Genomic DNA, 24,433 nt, shown 5'->3' with positions numbered 1-24,433 from the left:
CAAATCAATAAATAATACAACAAAAAAGAGCATTCATTAGATGGATGTCTGCTGACAACATTAAATAATATGGCTAATATCCAGTATGTTATTTATTAAAATAAAACAGGAAGAGTGGGTGTGTTTCCCACTCTTTTCACCTCAAAAACCATATTAACCATGTTCACAGAATCACTCCCTGCAGATTATATCTCCGTCATATGAATTTCCAGCTACAGTTATCCAAACTTCGGCTGTACATCGCTGGAGTAGGAACACAACATAATGAACCGATTGCTTATTTATCACTGTTTACTTCATACAGTAGCCTTCAAAGAGGACTGAAAGATTGCTTTGGCAATAAAAAGAAAATTATTACTTTTGCTCAACTCACATGAAAAGAAGTCTTGAAGCATGTTGCGTAGAAGCACGTCGTCAGTGAATGAGCTATTCCTTGCACAGCTAGGGGAGCTGCATTCCTATTTATACATTCATCAGACCTAGGCAATGTTCAGCTGCTGTGTTTGCAGATATGTTTTAATTCGCCCCTTTAGAGTCAGTTTTAGCTCTAAACCCTACCGCACCTACCACACAGTCAAAAGCAGGCAGGCTATATGTAGGCATAGTGTCCATGTTGGATTTAAACTGACCCAGTATCTTCAATGGACACGGTGCCATTCGTCTGTTTGCATATAGGTGCCAGGCGACTGGCACAGGCAGCAGTGTGGATGGGTGATAAATGAGTCTTGATATACCTGTGAAATGTGTATTAAAGGGATAGTATGGATTTGAGGTGCCTATCAATGGTCAGTATATTACCTACAGTGACTGGCACTGGCACAGCCCCAGTTTGGAGAAGCAGCAGGAACACCAGTGTAGAAAGCTAAGCAATGCGCTGCTGTGGACAGGGTCAGCAGCAAAACATATTTTAGCAGCTTAAAAAATCACTTCAAGTGCATGCTATGTTTAAAATATTTTCTCTACTTAACCTTGTCATCACGCTTGGGCCACACTCGCTGTGTGTTCCTGTGCCTAATGGCTATCTTGTCAAACTGCTGTGGCTTGCATGTCGGTGGTGTTCACACAGACAGCGTTTCTGCAGCTGCACTGCTCCTACCAGCCCTATCCTTCTACGCTGAGTTTGCAGACGAGTTTTGAGAGAAGAAAAGATTTGTAACTAGGGAGCGGTGTGATTTCTGTTCCCCGTTGTTCAAAAAGACACAGGGAGGTTCACCGTTATGTGGACCAAATATCGCTCTCTCCAAAGCCACAAGACCTCTTTGGTAAAAACAGTAAGTGTGACTTTGGTGTTTTTTAGGATTAGTTTGGATTTACCAAACAAACGAACCAATCGAAGCAGCGGTAAACTATCAGCTCCCGTGTTTTGCGAGGTAAAATGACTGATTTTGAGTCTGAAGGCTTTGGAGAGAGTGATATTTGGTTTGTGAGAAAAGGCTGTCTGATGACAAGGTTATGAGGTGAAAATATTCTAAATATAGTGTACGCTAATATTGATTCTTTTTAGGTGGCTAAAATCTATTTTGCTGTTGACACTGTCCACAGCAGTACGTTGCTTAGCTTCTTTCCCCGTTACTCCTGCTGCTTCTCCAAACTGGGTGCATGTCAACCACCATTTACAGTAGGTAACACACCGACTATGAATAAGTACTTCATACGATAACACTTCAAATAATCCAAACTATCCCTTTGGATACAGGGGCTTTCCACAAAATCATCTTTCCCTCAGAGGTTTGCTCACTCAGACATACACACTCTTCATTAAAAGTTCTCGTTATAGCAAACAATAAACCACTTGATTAGAAAGGTTGCACATAAAGTTTACACTGTACAACTATCATGTTTGGTGCAGCTGTACATCACAGGTATTATGGTTCTTCTGGTTGAATCTGATGGCTATTGGTCGATGCATCACCACCACGCACATGTGTTAAACAGTCTCAACATTCCCCATGTGTTGTATTTCATCAGAGAATTAATCATGTTTGATGTCACACAAATAAAATGTGTGATCGGATGACAATCTATGAGTCACACGTCTCCTCCGTTTTTTTTTCCTGCTTTTAGTTTTTCACAAGCTCGCCCAACATTTCAGTCCAGTGCTGTGAGTGCACTTCATGACTGGTGCAACAATGGGACTGGAACATGAGTAAAAACATTGGAGAGTCGGTCTGGCCCGTTGCTGCACCTGTGGGTGTCTGAGGGGGACTTGTCATATTGCCATGGTGATAAAACGTCCGTGGTTATACACTTTGAACAGCAGTCTTCACATGTCCGAGACCTCAGACTCCTCTGGTTCTGGGTCCTTCAAGGCATCGTTTGTCACAGTAACCAAGTTGGCATTTGAACGTGTGTCCATGGCAGAGTGCATTATGGGTAGCCATACATCATCCATGTTTGGCATCACAAATATTTTCTGTGGGAGGACAAGCAAAGTAACAAGCAAAGTCATCTCAGTTTCATCAATAAAAAGAGGAGGAGGATGCTGAAATGTTTCTATTCAAAAGATGCTGTGAAGAGAATGGAGCTGAAACTACTGATTCATTTGCTTTTGGAACTAAAATAAATCCCAAATAAAGACAGATGCATGAGATTATTTATCTGTTAACAAGAATTGCAGAAACAAAAGACATAGAACCCCATGTGTATTCTATAGAGGCCAATTTCCACCAAAGTGATGAAGAAGAAGTTTCTCATAATTCTAAGATTATTTTGAGAGAAAAAAACTCATTATATTGATAAAGTTTGAAGAAAAAATCCCATTATAATGACTCCCAGGATAGTTCTGGCAGAAATGGGCTTCCACAGTATCCATCCCCGCACTGTCACATGTCTGGAAACCGGTGAGGCCTGAGTCCAACATTTGTTGAAAGCCAGAAGTATACACTCACTCACAAATGACAACAGTGTGCACCGCAGCACTGTGTTTTACTGGAGGGGGTGGGTACGTAATAATCACCCCCAGAGGAGTCAGGCAGGGATAAATGTAGATGTGTGGGAGACCTGACGGGGACACAGTAGTTTGCAGGTGTGCCTCAGGGCAGTTATCTAGCAGCAGGCGTATCATTACTTTGGATATATATATGAGGGGTGGGAGAGCCACAGGCACACTGCTTTGAAGTGAATGTAGGTGGGCAGCCATAAATTAATCCTCTTTTATAACCCTTAAAACATCTCTCTTTACCCTTGAGAAAACATTTAGCCTCTCAGTCAGGCTAGCTATGACATCAGCGACTAACTATATTGACAATGTAAATCAATTGTATTTGTAAGTAAATATTTGCATGCACAGTTTCTCGTTTTTTGTTTTTTTTTTCTGTGTGTACCTGGAACTCCTGGTCCAGTTTCTTCTCAATCCAGTCTGTCACATGAACTAAAGTGACCTCCCTCTCACCCAGTTTAGGCCGTGCTTTCAGCTCCAGATGAGGCGGACTCCGGAAACCATACCTGACAGCCGAGTAGAAACATCAGTGGTAATAAAAATTACATAACATACATCATACAAACTGGATTGTAGTGCTGCAGGATTGGGTTCTCAGAAAACAAGCATTTATTCTACTAAACTAAACTAAACATAAGGCACTTTGATGAGGAAATGTGCTCCACAAATTAAGGTCACAATGACGCCGTAGATCTGTAGTTTTCAGCCTTGTTTGCCTTTGTTTGACCCTTTAAAATGAAGCAGAGTCTGCATCTGCCCTCTCATCATAGATCGTGGCCTCAGCGTTTACATGAATTATGAGCAGTTCAGACAAAGAATGACTTTCCCTGCTAGGATTGTTTCATTTGAAGGATGTTTAGAGGTCTAAAGAGGTGAAAGTATCCACAATAGGGCGGTGACGATAGCAGATTTTCACTACATGATAACAATATTATTGTAATGTCAGTCACACTTTATTTTACAATACACTAATAAGACCTAAGACGCCAATTTTAGTATCAAAGTGAAATCCCCATTTGAGAACAATATGTGACCTAGATCTACCAAGTAAAGGCCAAAATCATAGAGGTAGGACCAACCAAAGAAGGCGCGTCTCAATGTGAATTTCACTTTAGTTTACAGTACAGTTCTGTTGTTATGCATCCTTAATTACTCTCCAATTAATTATAAGGGTCTGATAAACAGTCCAATACCGTCTAATAAAGGGCATTTAATTTCCAGTTTTTGTCTAATTTGATACAAAATATGGCCTGCTGTGTCTTAGACTTAGACTACTTACTTAAAATAAAATGTTATCAATCACATTCAGCTTTAACTTTGTTTATTGTGTGTTTTGTCTCTTTTCTGGCAAATAAATTACACTCAAAATACAAGTGAAGGAAGGTCTGTAATTCTAACTGTGCAACAGAGTACATAAAGTGCAATAACACTTAATAATAAACAGTGAACCTATAAACATACGTCACAAAACTTAACAATATTATTATGTGTATTATTATCACGATGTCAGTATTTTATTTTTTAAAATATCATGGTTATCATTAATAGTGGTACCTGTAGTTCAAAAGAAAAAAGGAGAAGAGAATTATCAAAGATATACATAATTTTGTCTTTCTTATTCTTTTAATTATGTGGTGACCCCTCAGATTTTTCACAGGTTGGGAATCACTGTGATCATTATTATCAGACATTCATTATAATTAAGCTTATAAAGTGCACAGTGTAAATTTAAGGACTAAATATATAACATCTTTAATGAAAACACAAACCTTTGTACACTTATTGTGTTAAATGTTAAGTATATTTAGTTTACTGGTGATTAAACCTTTTTAATCTTTCACTGTCTGTCTTTGTCCAGCAGAGGGTGCTGAGTGATATTCTCAAACTACAGATTCACTGACTACATCCTACAGTCTTCAATGCACTCCTCCCTGGAAGTGAACATACCATATCCTGTCCGTGGGGGGAGGTGGGATGTTGACAGCCAGTGTCCCGCGGCACTCCTGCACCTCCACGGTGAGCAGCAGGGGCGTGTTGGACACCTCCTCCATCTTCTTCTTAATGAACTCCGTCTCTGTGGCTTTCTGGAAGTACTTCGACTTGGCTATCTTGTCCACAAAGCGCATGATCTTGCTGGGCCTGTGGCCTCCCACATAGCTACGTGAGCAGAGCATGGAAACAGAGAAGGAGGAGGAGGAGGAGGGGAGGCAAGGACTGAGTCACACTTTTAGAAATAAGGGTTCCAAAAGGGTTCTTCCTAAAAGGCTAACGTTCTACCCAGAATCAATTTGCTTCCGATGAACCCTTTTTGTAGAAAGGGCTCATCAAGAGTTCATTTTAAGACTATAAGAGCTCTTTTCATCCAAATAACTCTTTTTAGAAGAGGTTTTTGTACCAAAATATAAAAGGATTCTCGGTAGAACCTCCTGAGTGTGTTCTAGACAAAGATCTACCTACCTTGGTAGATCACCTTGGTTGGTTTTAGATAAAACCCTTGAAATATAAAAAGGCTCTTGGTAGAACTGCCTTTGTCAGTCCTAGTTAAAATCCTTGAAATTTAAAAAGGCTCTTAGTAGAACCCCCTCAGTGTGTAAAAAGGTTCTCTGTAAAACCTCCTTTGTGGGTTCTAGATAAAACCCCCTGGAATATAAAAAGGTTCTCCGTAGAGTATCCTCGGTGGGTTCTAGATAAAAAACCCTTGGAATATAAAAAGGTTCTCTGCAGAATCCCCTCAGAGTGTTCTAGGCAAAACCCTTGGAAAGGTTTATAGTAGAACCCCCTTGGTCAGTCCAAGATAAAATCCTTGGAATATATAAAGGTTCTAGGCAGAATCCCCTTAGCATGTTCTAGATAATACCCTTGGAATACAAAAAGGTTTTTGACAAAACCGCCTTGGTGGGTTAATCGTGGAAGGTGGAAAAGTTCCGGATAGAACTAGCAGAGAGCGTTCTGAGTGGAACCATTACACCATAGAGTGGCTCTCTGTAGAACCTTTTGATAAGGGTGTTCTGGGTGATACTGTTCACAGATGGTTCTAGGTATAACTCTTTATGTTGGGCTCTAGGTAGAACTCTGAAAGAGTTCCAGGTGGACCCTTTATATACAGTTCTAACAAAAAAGGGTTCTCCTATGGAGATAAGCTGAAGAACGCTTCACGGTTCTAGTTAGCATCTTTATTTCTGAGAGTGCAGGTTCATCATTTATTCATAGCAGCATCTCTTGTTGCTCAGCACCCACGATGGAGGGGAGTGACTGGGTGCTACATTAAATCAGCAGCGATCTTTCAAACGTGTGGGACTGAGTGGGTGGGTGAGTGGGTGGGTGGACCGAAAGGGCAGAACGTTCTGCTCCAGCACATCACTGTGAATCTGTTTCTGCCCATTTTCATCTCAGATACGTGATCATGTTGGTGTAAAGAGACATTAGCTTACCCCTCGCCTCCAGGAAGGATGGCTTTGTCACTGAGCAGTTCTGGGGGATCCTCTTCATCCGATGAGCCAGCACTAGACGACTCTTCATCGCTGTCTGCCAGACAGTATGTCCGTGGCCTGGACCTGTCACACACACATAAACACACACTCACTGCTGCAAAGTCAGGCTCTAATGGCTTTACAAACAGAACCATTAACAATTAAAGCTAACAAATGCATCTCTACTGATACAAATCACAGGAAATGAATCTCCAATGACTCACTCAAGAAAAGCAAGTACAACCCAGAACAAAATGTATTGTTTCAGTGACGGGCAGCTATTCCCAAACTCACCAGTCATTGGACAAATCCACAGTGGTAGGCGTCCAGAGAGAGGATTAGTATATTAACAGAAGGGAGGAAGAGCCAACAGACAAAGGGGAGGAATTGTGAAAAAACAGATGTGACAGCTAATATGGTTCTAAATGCAAATCTACCCAATTAACATCCAGTTCAGAGCTCTTTGTTCAGCAAAAGAGTTAATCCGTCAAACATCCTATTCTGGCCTATTTACTGCGAATGAATTGTAAGACAATAATAAGAACAAACATGGAGGAGTACGAACAAGCTGTGAAGGATCACTCTCAGAAATCTGCATGACATTTTTAAAATCAGCCTCTTAAGCTCCATTACAAGCCGTGAAAGAGGAAATTACAAAGTGTAATTGAAAGCCTCACCACTCTTTCCCGTGCTCCCCGAGCCCCTCGCCCTCCTTCCCCAGACGGGCCAGGTTCATCTTGGTCTCCAGCGTCATGAGGAAGGAGCCCGTGTATGACACCTCCAGATCAAACCACAGACCTGGACACAGACATATCATGTTTCGTTATTACACGGCTTTGTTCAATACTCAATTTTGATTGGTCAGTTACAGCATGAGGTCTTTTATTTCTGTATGGCAGACTCTTGCTAGCGACGCAGGTCTGATCATAGACTCTGGATGAGCCATAAAATAATTTTTAAAATATTAAACTCATTTTTTAAGTAAGTAGCCATATAATAAGCGTGATAATGTACAATGAGCAGGTCATTATTGTGAAATAAACCACCTCAGGGTGATTCAAGACCCGTCCGCTTTGTGTCAGAATCCTGCACCACCCTGTCAGGGGTTTATTTTGATGATGATCCCTTATGTATTACACAGCTTTGGTAAATACTTGATTCCAATTGGTCAATTATGGCATTCCAAGATTGATTATTTCTGTATATCAAACTGTTGCTTTGAAGAACAGACTGCTACGGACCCAGTTCTTATCAAAAACGAGGGGCAAAAATTTATTTTTAAATTAATATTTTGTGTCAAATTATTGATTTTTTAAGTAAGTAGGTATATAATAAACAGGATCACGGACAGTGAGCCCTGATGCGAAGCCCTTACGTATTAAAAGCACCATACTTTACAGCCCCAACAACACAGCAGCATCAGCAACGACCAACTCCGAATTATGTTTCTGTGAATAAACATGAACCTCCCACCTGGTGTCTAATTGCTGTGAGGTCCCCTGCAGAGCTGCCAGGAAGAAGTCCTATCCTTTAGCAAACACTGCAAAGGTTAGCTCAAGGACAGCGGGACCTCCTTATTGGCCTACTTCATCAGGCTACTTCCTGTTTACACATGACACTTCTCAGAGAACAATTTGGATTTCGATCCCCCTGCTGTTTGCTCATTCAACCCTAACGTCTGCATCTGGTAAGTGTTGTTTTATTAATCCTCTGCCTCGCTCCTTCCTCCTCTTCATTTTCCACTCTCCGCTCATTGATTTGTATGTGTGTGACAGCAGTGTCAAAGAGACAGCATTAAGTCAGGACACATTAGCCTGTGTCTCATCGTCTCTGTCTACAACGAGACACATAGGAGGGAGAGACAGTCTGGAGTACTTGATTAATTTTGGAGGAGTCAATACACAGGATCTGCACTACAGACATAAGCGTGTGTTTCAACACAGAACGAGGAAATACATCATAATAAGTGCAATATTATATGAGACAAGATATTGCCTTGAACTTATGTTATTTCAAACAACAGAATGATCTACAGAATACAACCTACTGCTCAACATCAGCAAAGCCAAAGAACTGATTGATGATTTTAGGAAAAAGGAGACAAAGACAAACACTCATGTCTACATCAGTGGAGCTCAGGTGGAGCAGGTAAACAGTTTTAGGTTCCTGAGAAGAATCAACATCACAGACTGTCATGGACTTCACACATCTCCACCCTGGTAAAGAGGGCTCAGAAACGGCCAAGTTCTCGTCAACTTTTACACAGGAGCAACTGAAAGCATCTTGACTGGAAACATCACAAACAGGTATGGGACAGCCCAGGACAGACAAACTGCAGCAGCCCAACGGATCCTAAAGGAGAATAGCCCCCAAGCCACAGCCTGTTGACCCTACTGCCATCGGGCAGGAGATACAGAACTATCTGCTGTCGTACCACCAGACTGAAGAGCAGCTTCTTCCCTTAGGCTGTGAGACTGCTGAATCAATCAATCAAAGAGGGAAGTACATTGAAACCTCATCATAAAACCTTGTAAATAATTAATAAACTGCCTTGTATCCTTTGGATGTGAACCACCCAGGACAGGAAAAATTTACAACAGGTGATTAAAAGAACATCATGGGTATCCATCTACCCAGCATCAGTGATACTGGTGAGGTGAGGCACCTGTGCAGAACTCAAAGGATCCTACAAGACAACACCCACCCCAGCCACAGTCTGGTCACCCTGCCATCGGGCAAGAGTTACAGAAGTATCCGCTGCTGTACCACCAGACTACAGAGCCAGTGTTTGACATTAATCAGGGACCTATAGCCCATGGCCAGTAATTATTCCATGTAGGTGGCCCCCTGTGGCCACCAAGTTTTATCAAAATACTATGAGCCTTCATTAACACAACATTAGAGTTCCACAAGCAGACAAATTCCCTTGTGCGGTTTGGTTCAATAATCTACTAAAACAGTGAACAGTACTCGCCACCAGGTAGCTATCAACATGTCGGGGCTACTGAAGCACAGGTTTACTAAGCCTACTCAAACTGCTAAACCGAACCTTACAGAAGAACCAGAACCAGAAAGAGTGGACTATGAGAAAAAGAACAAAAGCTGAATGGAAGCAGGAGGTTAAGCGTCTAGAATATGACACATCTAAGGATGTAACGTTGCAGTGTGTTTGGCCAGTTTCTAAACATACTACAGCATGGTCATATTATCAAGGTTTCGGTTCTAAAGTAAAAAAAAGAGATTTAATTACATCAGTACTACTGAGCTCTACTGTTCATGAGTCTGTGCGCATTTAGTGGTTCTTGGAGCACAGTATAAACATTATAAATCGAATCATGTCTTCCCCTCATTAAGGAGTCAGGAAGCACTCTCACTCCCTCCTTATCACCATCACAAGAGATAAAATAAAGAAATACATGCAAGATAAGAAATCAGGTATGTTGCAATCGAAGCAAATGCATCCCGTCTGGTTCATGCAGATTTACAGCATAGCACTTTTAGTGATGCCTTTCCCTTAGGACTAATTATGGGCTAGGATCAACTGATGATGCTTTGTGAGAAAATTTCTGTGGGTGTGTAGGTTCAGACAGACCACATTAATGAGCACTGCAGACTCAGCCATGGAAATGTGGCTGACAGAGAATGACTCATGACTGGCTCGTTCGACTGAACAGAAAAAGGTGTTACACTGTCAGTGCTCTTATGTCTTTATAGATGCAAGATCTGATTAGACTCTTTGAACAAACGGTGAATATTTTTGACTACTCATGCGTTGCTCTGTTCTCTGCTTAAAAGCAATGCTAATAATTGAAGCACTCCACCACCACCTGTTCCCTGCTTCTCCCTTTCTTAAGCTTCACTTTCTCACTAAGCCAACCACACTCTTAGAAATAAAATGCTAATTAAAAGCATATAGAGTTCTCTGGTTTGTCTAGGAGAACCCTTTATGGTTTCTGATAGAACCTTTTATAAAGGTTCCACTTGGAATCCTTTCAGGGAGTTCTACCTAGAAACCAACAAAAGCCATCTGTCAGTCAGATGTTCTACAGAGAAGACTTTTATGGTGCAATGGTTCCACCCAGGCCCCTCTCGTGGGGTTCTATCCATAACTTTTCCTCTGTCTAAAGGTTCCTAAGAAGAACCCACCCAATGTGTTCTACTAAAAACCTTTTTACATTCCAAGGGGTTAACCTTGAAACCCATCAAAGGGGTTCTGCTATTAATCTTTGTATGTTTTAAAGCTTTTTCTAAGAACCAACCTGGGTTTTTTTTTACCTGGACCCCACCCAGGAGGTTCTATCAAGAACCCTTTTGTATTCAAACAGTTTTACCTAGAAACACACCAAAGGAGTTCTACTGAGATCCCTTTTATATTTCAAGACTACTACCTAAATCGCACCTAGGGGTTCTGGACCCTTTCTTCAAATAATGGTTCTTCAGAAGCAAATGGTTCTGGGCAGAACCTCAGCCCTTCAGGAAGAAGCCTTTTGGAGCCCTTATTTCTAAGAGTGCACCTTGGTAAGAATTAATATGCCCCACATCTCTGTATTGTCTCTGTGTGTTGAACCGGTCTCTTTGCTGGCGCTCAAAGCAGGCGGCAGGCAGGGTGAGTCAGTGTTTCAGTAATGGATGAGGGAGACCTGAGACGTGAAGTTTAATTACTGTGGCTTAATAGAGCGAGGCGCACAGAGGGGCTGGACTCCGGAGTAGAGAGGGGGAGAGGGTTGAGGGGAAGGGAGAAATGTCTTAATCCAGGGAGAAGAAGAAGAGCACAGCTGAAGAAAGATGAAGAAATGGTAGGAAAGGGAGATGAAGGAGATAGATAGATTGAGGGTAAAAGAAAAGTGAGGGTATGTCGGAGTATTCTGTCAGAAAAGCAACAAGGCGAACTGATAAACAGCCTGGGTTATAATGAAGGATAGCAGAAGAAGGGGGAAGAAGACTAACAGCAGGAAAATAATGAATCTCTCTTGTATCAGACCACCAAGCACACTGTGAAAAAAAAATGACATATGTAGCGTAGTCTCTCTTCCTACCTTGGTGGTCCACAGTGGGTGCAGAGGCATGGAGGATCTTAGGAATGGAAAAGCCCATGTCTAGCTCTGTCAGTGTCAGCTCATTCATAACATATGGCAGCTGAAGACAAAAAAAGGAGTAACAACCATCAGAGACACAAAATTGCCTCTTGAACTGATCACACCGGAACACCAAGAAAACGTATGTACAACCCATGTTCAAAAAAAGATTTAGCATTGTGTAGAAGGTAGAAAGTATTTGGGAACTCGGGACATTAATTGCTTAAGTTTTAAAGTGAAATTCTTTCTTATTCTTGCTTGATATATGACTTCAGGTGCTCAACAGTCCAGGGTCTCAATTGTCATATTTTGCGCTTTATAATGCACCACACATTTTCAATGGAAGACATTTCTGGACTGTAGGACAGACAGTCTAGTATCCAAACTCTTTTACTGTGAAGAAACACTGTTGTACCACATGCAGAATGTGTCTTCGCATTGTCTTGTTGGAATAAACAAGGACATCTCTGAAAAAGACATCATCTGGATGGCAGAATAGTTGCTCCAAAACTTGTATGTTCCTTTCAGCATCAATGGGTCCTTCGCAAATCTGACAGCTACCCATGATGCTATGGGCACTGACACACCCTTATACCATCACAGATGCTGGCTTTTGAAGTTAACACTGGCAAAAATCTGGATGATCCTTCCTCTCTTTGGCTCAGAGGTTGCAAAAAAGCAAATTTTTCCACTTAACATTAGTTGCAGTTTTTCACAAAGTGGTGAACCCCACCCCATCCATACTTGTGAAAGACTGAGCATTCCCACAACTTTTCCAGTCTTTTGTTTCTCCTTTCCTAACTTTTTTTGAAAGCGTTGCAGGCAACAAATTAAGAATGAAACATGATGAATTTACAAAAAACAACAAAGTTTATCAGTTTGAACTTATATATTGTCTTTGCACTAAATTCTATTGAATAAAAGTCAAAAAGAATTTGCAAATCATTGCATTTTGTTTTTATTTACATTTTACATAACGTTTCAGTATTTTTGGAATGTACAAGATAGTGCCAGTACTCACCCTGATCTTGCTGAGCTTCATTTGGATCTTTTTGGAGACTACGTTGGCCCAGTACTTTTCTCCCAGGAAGTCCCAGAATATCCTGCCAAGAAATGCATTGACCCAGGCCTCAGGCTCCACAGTCTCCTCTGAACTCCTGCGTATCTGAAGGACACACACACACACAGGTGGGCTTTGATCTTCTTGACATTAAGTTAAGTTTTCAGGTTCTTGTCAAAGTCTATATCATGTGGCCAGATTAACCTGTTTGGGGGCCACGGGGCACATATATCCCCTAACATATATCCAATTAATCAAATCACCTTTGCCATGTTAGTTGATTGTTCATTTCCTTTGATCATGTCCATGTTTCTTACCTTTTTGGTGGTTTTGGGGCTGCTCTCAGGACTGTGCCCGGGGCTGTCAGTGGCAGTCGGGCTTCTTGGTGGTGCCTGGGGGTTGACATACTTGGCCATGTAGACATTATAGTCCAACAGCATCTTCTGCTTCATCCCTCCAGCAGAGCCACATGTGAGAGCAGAGGCGGTCTCTTTGTGGCGAGACTGAGACAGCTCCTCCAGGCTTCCCCGGCTGCTGCTCCTGCTGTCAGCCTCCAGGCCTCCACCAGATTGGGTGCTGCTACTGCGGCTGTGGGATGGCAAGAAGGCTAAAAGTGGAGGGAGGAAAATGCAGTGAGGGGAGGTTAATGTTCCCAATCCAATGCATCATATTTCACATACATAATACATCCTCAGGATTTTGGATAGTCAGCATCTATTTTTTTTTATTAATTTCTCACAACATACTGCAACGCTCTGATTCAGCCGACTTTACACCAGATGACACACTGCATCATCTCTCTGACTCATATTAGCACTAAAATAGTCATTTTCAACATAATTGCTATGTATATCCACAAAACAGCTTGAAATCATCTTTCCAGTAATCCTGTTCACCCCGCACTGCCTTTATCACTGGACCCACACACTGCTAGTGTTTCTCTTTGAATTGGGCCTTATCCTTGCAGGCTTATATCCCACAGTGGAGACCAATACTATAATATGCTGCTTCTCTGTGCATGTAATCCTGCTGACCCATTCACACTGATCTGTTCGCTCAGTTGAGGGGATTGGCAGTCCCTAAGCTGGGGCTTATGCACAGATCTGATGGCTGTGCAGTTACATACTCAAGAGAATGACTATTCTGACTGCAGGAAGTAATGTGTTCCTGTGCAAACACACTACATCTGTTGAACGGGTGAGAGAGATTGATAAACCCACATACTGTCACAGATGAAACTGTACTTGAGTAGAGTTTTCAGGTACTTATATAGTACTCACTTACTTAGTATTTAGAATTTAGTATTTCTGGCAACTTTTTATTTTTACTCCCTACATTTCAACACAAAGATCTGTACCTTCTACTCTTTTTCAAAACAGGCTTGTTACTTTAATTTAAATGCATTTGAAAGAAATCATTTATTATTTTTTATCTTGCATCATTCTACTCCACTTTCCAATTTTAACCTAAATGGGTGGGACAATAACATTTAGAATAGATCATTCCTTGGTGTATCCATCAGTGCATATCACAACATAAAAGATGCAACAGGATGAAGCAAAAAAGACGTAACAATATGAAAAACAACATAAAAGACATAAGAGGACAAAAACAAGATAACAATATTAAAAATGCATAACAAGACAAAAACAATATACAAGACACAACAGCACACAAACATTGTAATGACATGAAAAAGAGGTAGCAGACGAAAAACGTAAAATACGCAACAAGACATAAACAATATACAATGTAACAACATGAAAAACAACATAAAAGACTTAACAAGACAAAACAGATAGAGAGGGAGACTCGAGCATGGAGAAAACAGCCAGGAGAAATGTCCTTCAGAGGGGGACCTTTTACTTTTACATTTAGACTAACACTTTTATACATTGCTGTTTGCATCTTGGTGTGTGATACTGTACGTGGTTCAGTCTCAAACTCACCACTCTTGCAGATGCCAGGCAGACCGCCACCTCTCCCCTCTGACTTCATTCGGGACGCCAGGAGAAACCTCCGGAACCACTCTTCCTTTTCCCGACCCGTCCTCCCGAACAGGTAGATTGTCAGGTCCCCCCCTCCAGAGGTTGGTCTTTTGGGTTCCTCTGATGATCCTGATACTTCTGCTTTCTCGCATTTGTCCGTTCGTTCTAGCCTCTCACCCAGCCCTGTTAATTTGTCCTCTCCAGCTTCAGGCTTCTCCCCCTGTGCTTTGGACATGAAGTCCTCCTGCTTGGCCAGCTCGATGCAAATGGGGTACTTTTTGTTCCAAACCCTCTTTCTAGCCAAGCTTTGGGGCACCAGTTGGATCTATGGGGGCATACAAACCAAGTTTATACAATTAAAAGCATGAGAGGTTGATGATATTGATGTTGTTGTGGTGGTTTTGAGGCAATAGACTGCCCACATTAAAATAAGGACATAATAAATTGTGTAGAGCACAATGAAACTGAAAATAGTATGTGGCAGACTTGCCCCAGGGTGTGAGTGGCAGCAACTTGGGGCTTGAAACATTTTGAAAATAGAAACAAAAAACAATGCAGGCAGCAATGCAAATGACTCATCTATTATGTATTTATATTTGTCTAACCCAAAGCTCAATTTGGCTTTGACCTACAATGTAAGAACATGTCCTTTGTTCCTTTAAAGGGATAGTCTGGATTATTTGACGAGGGGTTACATGAAGTCATTATGCATCGTCAGTATATTACATACAGTGTGACAAAGATTGTTTCTGTCATTTTTGATGGTTCTTCTCATGCTTCTTTCTGTATTCATTTTTCTGGTCAGTTTGGTTTTAATTATTTAATTATTTGATGCTATAAAAAGGGCGTTTCACGTCACGATTGACAGCTGAGCCCCGCTTGCATTTGAGTCGGCCGGCTGTGGGTGAGGACTGAAAAGCACGGCTCAGACTGCACAGACTCTGGCTACAAATGACGTCAGCAGTGCAAGATGGCAGCGCTCCTATCCGGGATATTTTGGCTGCAGTTTTGTAATGTGGGACGAAGTGGAGACACAGCTTCCATCTTTATTTACAGCCAAGGCTCCAGCCTAACACACAACACAGATTTTAATAACGGTAAAATATTATCATTGCATGGTTGTTGTGTTCTCTGGAGGTGTGTAAAATGATTAGACCTTGACGATGAATGCAGGTAACATTCAAGACTGACTAAACATCCACACTGAAGACGGTGAAATGACGCTTTAGGGAGCCATTCAGCTCCAAAGGAAGGAGAGCAGGGTTGTTGCATGATGAGGACAACCGTAATGACCCCTTTGCTCCATGATACACTGACAAGAGAAATGTCTTCTTACTGCCCTGCCTTCAGACATACGAAACCATCGAGTCAGCACACTGACACACAGTACATGCAGCTGTGTGTACAGGGTCATAGACCTCTGATATTCACTCGATGTTTACACACAGCATGTGACTCTGAGTAGCTTTGTCACTGAACATGACCTATTAGCTTGCATGCACTCAGGCAAAGGCAAATATGAGGGGACGTGTGCTTGATGTCACTATCAGTTAGGCACACAAAAACAGCGGGATGCCAGAGGAGACACACACACTTAACACATTAATGCCCCCCTCATTTTGTCCTTCTATCACAGACTTGTATTTCACAAGCAGGCACAGGAACACAGGTCAAAGCATTTCAGCGTCTCCCTCCCCACCACCACACCTTGCTGTCGGTCAGGTCATAGATCTTCTGGCTGATGTAGGTGACGTCAGGTTTAGGCTCGTTGTGTGTGGCACGGCGGGAGATGTTGCGGTTGGGCTTGGACAGTCGCAGCACTGAGCCCTCTAGACGGACGTAAACAGAGTGGGTCAGCGTGGCGTGGTACATCTCGGGGTCGTAGCTGTGGATCTCATTCATCCAGCCCTGAGAGATTGAAGGAGGTTGAGAGGGGAAGAGTTTTAACTTGAGGGTGACTCAGAATTTATTGTCACAGCATGTATACACACATCATACTCCCAGTCAAAATCAGTATAATTACTCACTTGTTTGCATGCTGTTACTGTGAGTTGATATTGTTGTTTATATTGTACTGATTTGTTGGTTTTGTCATTATTTTTAACAATCTAGAAAGTTACCCATGTACCACAATGTCTTTACAAGGTAGAATGAGTAAGATTTGTCCCAGCAGGTCATGTTTCTTGAGTCTTGTTCCCAGTAAGTCAAATACTGTCACTTTGGGGTGGTAAAGCATCCCGAGCACAGAAAAATAATGAGAAAATAAACTTGACTATAAAGATTCAAAGTCATTCAGTTAAAAAAGATACTTCACAAAAGAAAGCAAAGACAGGATGAAAACTGAACTTGGTGTTTGGTCTTAAAGAAGGCTTCATTAGTTGATGAACCCTGGTTGATGAATACTGGATATACTTGATAGTGGATATTTGATGCTGGTTCTGATATTGATTGAAAAAGAAAAATGGCAAAATGTTAAAAAGCCTTTATTCAGATGGCTATTTCATAGTGGAAGCATAAAAACACTGACGTTAAATTGCGTGTTAAAAGAGAGCCGGGTGACCCACATTCTTCACATATGTTATGTTATGTATTCAAAACTCTGTCCTCAGATTTTGCTGTTGTGCTCTGTGCATGCATCATCTGTTGCACATCTGTCCATCCTGGAAGGGGAATCCCTCCTCTGTGGCTCTGTATGAGGTTTCCTCTTCTTCCTGTTAAAAATGTTTTTTTTTCTAGTGGAAGGTTTTCCTTCTTCTTTTGCAGGTCTGAAGGACACGGGGTGTCACACACTGTACATATTGTAAGCCCCCCTGAGGCAAATTGTGATTTGTGATATTGGGCTATATAAATAAAATCTGACTTTACTTGACTTAAACCAATCACAGTCATCTTGGGTAGCATTAAGCCCAGGACAAAGTGACTGCGCTGCTGTACAATAGTGTTGAGGGGGAAATTTTTTTGCTGGAACATGCATGTCAGGAGGCAGGCATATTACCATTAGTGTTCAAGGAACTAATTTGCCGTTTTCAGCATGTAGGCTGCAGCCTGGAGGTTGTTCTTGTTTCCTAGGGAGTTAGGGAGCGGATGCCATGATGCTTCTTAAAACAGAATACCAATGGCAAACTTATACTCGAAGTGTGCATCCGTTGCATCCATTATATATCATAATAAAATTCTTGCTCAGAGGTGCAGTGCATTCAAAAACGCAACAAAAGATAAAATGGCACATCTGAAACATTGATTCTGTTGATCTTTAGAGGGAAGAAGAAGAGAAAGAGGAAAGCTGGGCCCCACTGCTGTCGCCCTGCACTTGTGTGCTCTCGGGGTCTACTGTTCATGTGTGTATCATGTTCTGCACAACCACAGAGCTCCTCTTTTGGAACAGCTGTGCCCTCTAGTCATAAGTCTCTCCTGTGCAACAGCTTGGTACAAACTAAGACACACACACACACACACACACACACACACACACACACACACACACACACACACAAGTGCCCATGCTTACATAACTCCCTCAAACGACTAAACATTTCTCTTCGAGGAGAGCTTCTGCATCATGGAGTGAGGTTAACTAAGAACAATGTGGTGACATTCTTATTCAAATGCTCAAAAATAAAGTGTAGTCACCACCGGAGAAAAAAGTGTAATGTAACCTCAATATGTTGCTGCTGGTTCCCATGAAACTGTACTGAGTTTAATTCTCATCCAAACTCCCACTTTATCAGTCCCAAAGGAGGCTCTGAGTGCAAAGCCAATTCGCTTGAAACAACAGGGGAAATCTCTGTGCTTGGCGATAGCAAAAGGATGTTAAAATGACGGAGCGAGGAACATATTGTCTAAAGATACAAAACAAAACCACTGGGGAACAACAATCCTACTCACTATAATTTAGCTTATGCTTGATAGTAAAAAACAAGAAATTTGAAATTCTTTCTCCAAGGCATGGTAAGATAAATGCAGTGTCATAACTATATATCATACTGATGCTATCAAATATATGTGTAAAACCTGTTGGGCTAAAGCTAATATTGGTTATCTTGATACAGAACAAAGAATGAACATGAAGTGGGAGCTACAGAAGATCTTACAGAAACTTGCAGATCCCATCTTAACTGTTTCTAACTGTTAAATGCTTATAACTGTTGTTATAGCGATCCCATATGTTTGTGGAGTAAGTAAGCGGATTACTATTACTGGATTGTTTTTTTTAGTTTAATGTCCATTCAAAATTCATCTGCAGCTCATTGTGTAACCACAGCAACATTAAAGAGCACAGCTGTCAACGTTCTCACCACTTCCTAACTGGAGGTGAAATGAACGACCGAGCAAGTGAACAGCTGATTGCTTTAGTTTTCCTAAATGAGGATGACCTAACCTGCTTTGTGCATCAGTGAACAGGTGACATGTTGCTTCCTTGAAAAATTACAGGTAATCATGGGAAATCAGAAATTCTGTAGTTGATGAACAGTTTCTGAGTCAAATTTTAACTTAAAGACAGGAAAGTCCACATCCAGTCATGTTTTAAACAACATAAAATGCTCTGCAAGAAATAATAAATTGTGTCTGATGTGTGTGTGTGTTTTTTTCAAAATAAGTTAAATACCTTGTTTAGATGTCCTACATATAGCTCTACACCATGCCTTCATTTAGCATTCAAGTTTTCATGAATATGCAAATACTCTCCAAGGATTGTTGCAGTTTACTAAGTTAAATAAAATCTTCTGTTTTTCATTTGATCTAACCCTTTTTTTTCTTTATTTTAAAGGCAGAAGGCAGAATATAGTTGCATTACAGCCTCCTACCAGTATACCAGTGGAGAATATTTTAGTTGTTTGTGTTATTATGCTTTTGTTAATAAACTCATTTATGTTGTTTATTGCAGATAATATTTGGGTGTTTTTTCTTATCAATTTGGGCAGATTTTGAGAAATTATTAGGCTGGAAAACATCTGGGAACACTGATCAAACTTGGCTATCCAATGTGTGCTATGTCTCACCTTGAAGATTCCTGGTTCTTTGATATCCAGCTGGGCGACATTCCAGGGCTCTATCCTTCGCCTCCCTCTTCTCATCCCAGAAGAGGAGCGTCGAGGAGAGGACAGCCAAAGGACCAGCAAGGCCAACATGAATCCAGCAACTACCCCATGCACCACCGCACAAACATTTGGTGGCACTGGAAGGACTAAATACCAGTACACCAACTGTGTCAGGAAGATGAGACCTGTCACAGGCACAGCCTCAAACTCCTCCTCAATTTTCTCCTCCTCCTCTGTGTCAAGTTCACTACACAACCCAGTGCTACCAGTATGGGGCGGCCGGGACCCGGGACGATCCCCATCTGGTGTTTCTGTATCGGTACATAAGTCAAAGTCTTCACTGTACAGTTCACAGAAGTCCTCGTCTTCCTGTCGAGCTACCAGGGCCGACATAGAGCAGCGACCCAGGGTGAGAGAAGGAGACTTGGGGAAAGTAAATGAGGAGGCCTGGCTGAGGGCTGGAGCTGGTGCCAGTGATGGGAAGGAGAAAAAAACAGAGTCGGGACCCTTGCCTGTGGGGGTTTCTTCATCTTCTTCACCCTCTGCCCCTTCCTCCTCCTTGATGCTATAGTTGCTGTTACCTTCTGCGTGTCCATTTACTGCTGTCACTCCACTGAGCTCTGACGCACTGGAGGACAGTGATTTGGCACGATGAGTGGCACTTCCAACACTCCCCATGCCAGACTCATCCCCCATGATCTTACTAAAAAGCTGCAGGGGGTCTGACATCACCTCTGACAGCCGCCGCTTGGTATCCTCTATCCTGGCCTCCACCTCTTGAACCTTGAAGAAAGACCTACCATCTGGGGACATGATGGGGGAAGAGGGGGCTGTTTTAGAGTCTCCACCTGCGTGAGTGACAACGACAGGACAGGAGGACAAGCGAGGCTGGGAGAACTGTTTGAAGAGCTGCATGTTGCGAGGTGGAGGCCGCTGGGATGGTTGTACTTGCTGTTGCTGATGAAGATAGTGATGAAGAGGCCCTTCCTGATGTTCGGCCTTTGAAGTGTCCGTGGAAAGAGACTTCACAAAAGATTTCATTAAGTGACGATGGCGTGCATGTGATGGTGCAACGGTGGTAGGCGCGGGAGTGGTTTCTCGAGACTCAACGTCATTGGACAAGGACCTGACCAGGCTGAGGAAAGGCTTGGAGGAGGACAGCGCTGCAGACTTGCAAGGGGAGGAGTAGCCGGAGCTCGTGGACGGGGGATTGGCTGAGGGTCGGTCAGAGGGCCAGGAGGAGCTGGCTGGAGGGTTGGAGCTCAGGTGGGATTGGGTGGAGGTGGGGATGATAGTCATGGCTGGGGAGGGTAAATGTGGGTGAGGGTCTGAGGGCTCAACAAAAAGGCTGGTAGTGGAAGATCCTAAAGAGGTCTCCGCACCAGCAGATTCAAACAACAGGTCCTCTTTTGCCTCCAAGCCTGTGGCAACAGCCTGGTCATCAGCACCTGATGCTTCTAGACCTTGAAGTCTCCCATCGAGCCCAGACTTATCTCCAGCAGATACTCCATAGAGCTCCTCTTCCTCTTCATCTTCCTCCTTCCCCAGAGCAGAGAAGTGGATGGTGATGGTGTCACGAGATAGGGAGCGCTGCACCTGCAGCTTGGGTCCGGGGGTGTGACGAGGGGGAGGGGTGTCAGCATGCTGGCCACTTCCCCTGCTGCTGCTGCCCTGACTGCTCATCACCACCCTGCACAGGGCTCACAGCCTGGGAGAGAAACAGAGACAGAAGCAGCATGCTGTTTATAACCACAGAAACATTGATATAACACATCAGTGCATGCAAAACAGTCTCATGGTTTTAGGTGTCACTTTTGTTATATCCTGTTTTTTTGGTAACCATCTTCCCTCATGTTTATTGATTACTTTACACCCTGTCTTTGTCTTTTATCTCATCTTTTCTGTCCCTGATTGGCCTCCTGTGTATTTAGTCTATGTCTTGTTTCCCCGTGCTTTTTGGACTTATGCTCTGTTTGTTTATCAATTGTATGGACTTGGATTCTGTCTGTCCCTCTGGATTTGTTTGCTTTCACTGAACTTATTCATTGGTTTTGTTCTATGCCTTTGATTTTGTATATTAAGACACTGGGACAGCACCACTTCTGCCACTCTTTAGGTAGGTACCTAAATGTAGAAAGGGAAGAAGACTGTCAAAAACACATCTGATAAAACATGTGCAAGTGCAGTGTCTAAATTAAACTGCTCAGGATGGTGATTGTAGAAGGAATAAAATATTTTTTTGTAGATATTTTGACGGGCCAGTGGGACTCTGTCAGGTTGACCTGATGGACGAAACTAGAAGGATTCTTGCTTCCCTGTTTGACACATACATGGCAGAAAGGAGTTTGAGGAACTGCAGCTAATTAAAGAACTTCAGGGATCCCTGCATGCTCCTCACACTACACACACAGACACACATGGGACAGAAGAGAACAACCTTGCAGATCCTTATTCATCCTAATGTGAGTAGACTGGACAGGTATGTCCATGCTCCCTGATCCATTAGCCCTCATTATGCAAGGCTGTAGCTGACAGACTGAGTCGCTCTCAGGCCTGGCCTCTCTCTGTCTTACCAGCATCCTACTCACTCACTCACTCCCACTATGGCAACATGATTAATGGGTCACTTCAGAACACACGGGCCTTGAGAAGAGGGGCCATCAACATTTTGGGTGCATTTAACTCCACCCTCCACAGGGGGCAGGCTACCGCTGTGAGGTGGTGAAGATGAGAAAGGAGAAAACAAAGAGAAGGCTGCTACCCCTGCTGCTGGATAGAAAATCATTACTGGGAAGAAACTGTGATATTATTTTGATTATTTGAACTTTAACCTGCATAAATTGACTACGCCTCTGCCTTTCTGGCAGCTGGCACCCACTCAATCACCACTGTGTAGTAACTGTACAATCCCAACTCCAAAAAAGCTGGAACACTGTGTAAAAATTAAATAAAAACAGAGTGCAATGAGTTTACTGACAATGGTTTTACAAAGTGTTCCTGAGCCCTTGCAGTAATATCCTTCATACAATCACGTGTTTCACAAAGTGGTGCCTCTTAGCAGTTAACCTGTTTACCTGTGGAATGTCCTTAACAGGTGTTTTTTTTCCCACAACTTTCACAGTCTTCATTGCTCTTGTCCCAACTTGTTTAAAAAAAACTTGTGTTGCTGGCATCAAATTAAGAACAAGCATACACTGAGAAAAATCAATTAAATTTATGAGGTAAAACATTAAACATACCCTCTTTGTATTGGTTTTTTATTTGAGCATATGTCCAAAAGGATTTGCAAATTATCACATTATTATTTATGTCTTACGTGTCCCATCTTGCACATGTTAAGTTCACTGGCTAGCCGTTAAATTTGTCCATCTGCCGTTTGGTGCTGTGAATGTAGCTGTTACTATACTGTCAGTTTATTAGAGATTTTTTCATTGCGCACGGATGCTGGAGATGTTAACAATGTGAGCGGTGAGACTGAACCTGAGCTCAAATGAGTCGAGTAAGCTTACATCCTTGGTGAACTTTCTGCTCTCCTGTCACCTGTACTGAGATATGCTATGTGCTAAGCTCATCTGTGTTGAAAAGGAAACAAAATTTTGTAAATGCTTAAAAGATGTTGGGGGACCTGCAAAAGCAACATACTGGATATTCACAGCTTAAGTTAGCTAATGTTAGCAAACACGAGCTAAGGAGATAGCTAATCTACATCAATCATTAACTAGCTAATTAGCTAGCATTTTGCTAACATTAGCTAACTTAAGATGTGACCCTGTATGTTGCTTTAACTGGAAAAAGGAAAAAGTTAACCAAGGTGCAGGTACATTACTGTTATTTATTTATTTATTTGTTTGTCTTCTGACTCATTTAAATGAATAGCTCAAATATTATTGCTCTTTTTGGTTGTTGTGTTTGTCATGAAGTCATTACATTTTCTCTCTCACCAGGCTATGAATGTCATGTATTGCATTATTTCTGTGCTTTATGCAATCCTAAAAGACATAAACGTATACATAAATATAACAAACCCTCCCTCCCCCACCCAATCATAACAATACACAGGACATAATCACAGCACAAAGAAGCTGTTAGGCTCCAGTGATCACAGGAACAAGGCGTCTATTGTGTAGTCTCAACACAGCAGAACTGAAGTCATTCATCATGCAGTGATTTCACCGAATGAGGCTTCAGCTTGTTATTGAGTTATTGTGCTTGTTTATTCTTTCACATCGCATACAGTCCATCATCTCTGGTTAGCATTATCAAACAGGCAGAGCAAAACAAGCACACACACATATACACCCATTGGCATGGACAAAAATGCTGTTTAGACACACACACACACACACACACACACACACACACACACACACACACACACACACACACACACACACACACACACAGAGGCTTTTGGCTGCCTGATAAAAATGGCCCGTAATGGAAGAAGGAGGGACGGAGGGAAACAACAGAGCAGTTAGCTTGTGTGATTGTCTGCATTTCTGAGAAAGCTCCGGCACCCCTTGGGGCTCTCTGGTTGGCACTGCATCTCCAGAGATTGTATTTGCTGGGTTGAAATAACAGAGCATTTGACTCTCCGAGCCAGCCATCCACTTGGCTGTGCTACAATGGGTTTTGTGTGTCATTTTGAGTAAGTGAATGTGCAAGTGTGTGTGTGTGTGTGTTGCCTCTGCCATGGCTGCGCTAGGGGCACTGAGATCGAATAAAAACAAGGAAAAGGGAGACCGAAAAAAAAAAGACAAACGAAAAGAGGAAAGATGAAGAGCCTCGGGGGGTCTATGGAGGCTGCAGACGACCTTTCAGAGACAAGCTTTTGAAGTGGAATTCACTTAAAGACGACAGAAA

At 42.2% G+C, this 24,433-nt stretch overlaps 1 protein-coding gene across 1 annotated transcript in view; it reads right to left on the bottom strand.

The window, feature by feature from the left end:
- Positions 1–1,432: 1,432 nt before the first annotated feature.
- tex2 (testis expressed 2) overlaps positions 1,433–24,433 on the bottom strand; it is a 40,701-nt gene continuing 17,700 nt past the window's right edge. Inside the window, exons 3-13 of the mRNA XM_084743813.1 lie at positions 19,532–21,278; positions 16,239–16,439; positions 14,493–14,856; positions 12,861–13,150; positions 12,505–12,648; positions 11,445–11,544; positions 7,086–7,206; positions 6,370–6,492; positions 4,886–5,095; positions 3,324–3,444; positions 1,433–2,413 (exon numbers count right to left, since the gene is read on the bottom strand). Of these exons, the coding sequence (XP_084599939.1) occupies positions 2,264–2,413; positions 3,324–3,444; positions 4,886–5,095; positions 6,370–6,492; positions 7,086–7,206; positions 11,445–11,544; positions 12,505–12,648; positions 12,861–13,150; positions 14,493–14,856; positions 16,239–16,439; positions 19,532–21,253 (3,546 nt within the window). The 5' untranslated portion in view covers positions 21,254–21,278 and the 3' untranslated portion in view covers positions 1,433–2,263. The remainder of the gene's footprint in view (positions 2,414–3,323; positions 3,445–4,885; positions 5,096–6,369; positions 6,493–7,085; positions 7,207–11,444; positions 11,545–12,504; positions 12,649–12,860; positions 13,151–14,492; positions 14,857–16,238; positions 16,440–19,531; positions 21,279–24,433) is intronic.

Source organism: Lutjanus erythropterus, chromosome 19 (assembly GCF_056507025.1).
Source record: "Lutjanus erythropterus isolate fLutEry1 chromosome 19, fLutEry1.hap2, whole genome shotgun sequence".
NCBI classification, from domain to species: Eukaryota; Metazoa; Chordata; class Actinopteri; order Lutjaniformes; family Lutjanidae; genus Lutjanus; species Lutjanus erythropterus.
Note: the sequence above shows the minus strand (reverse complement) of the source record. Positions and strands in the feature narration are given on the sequence as shown.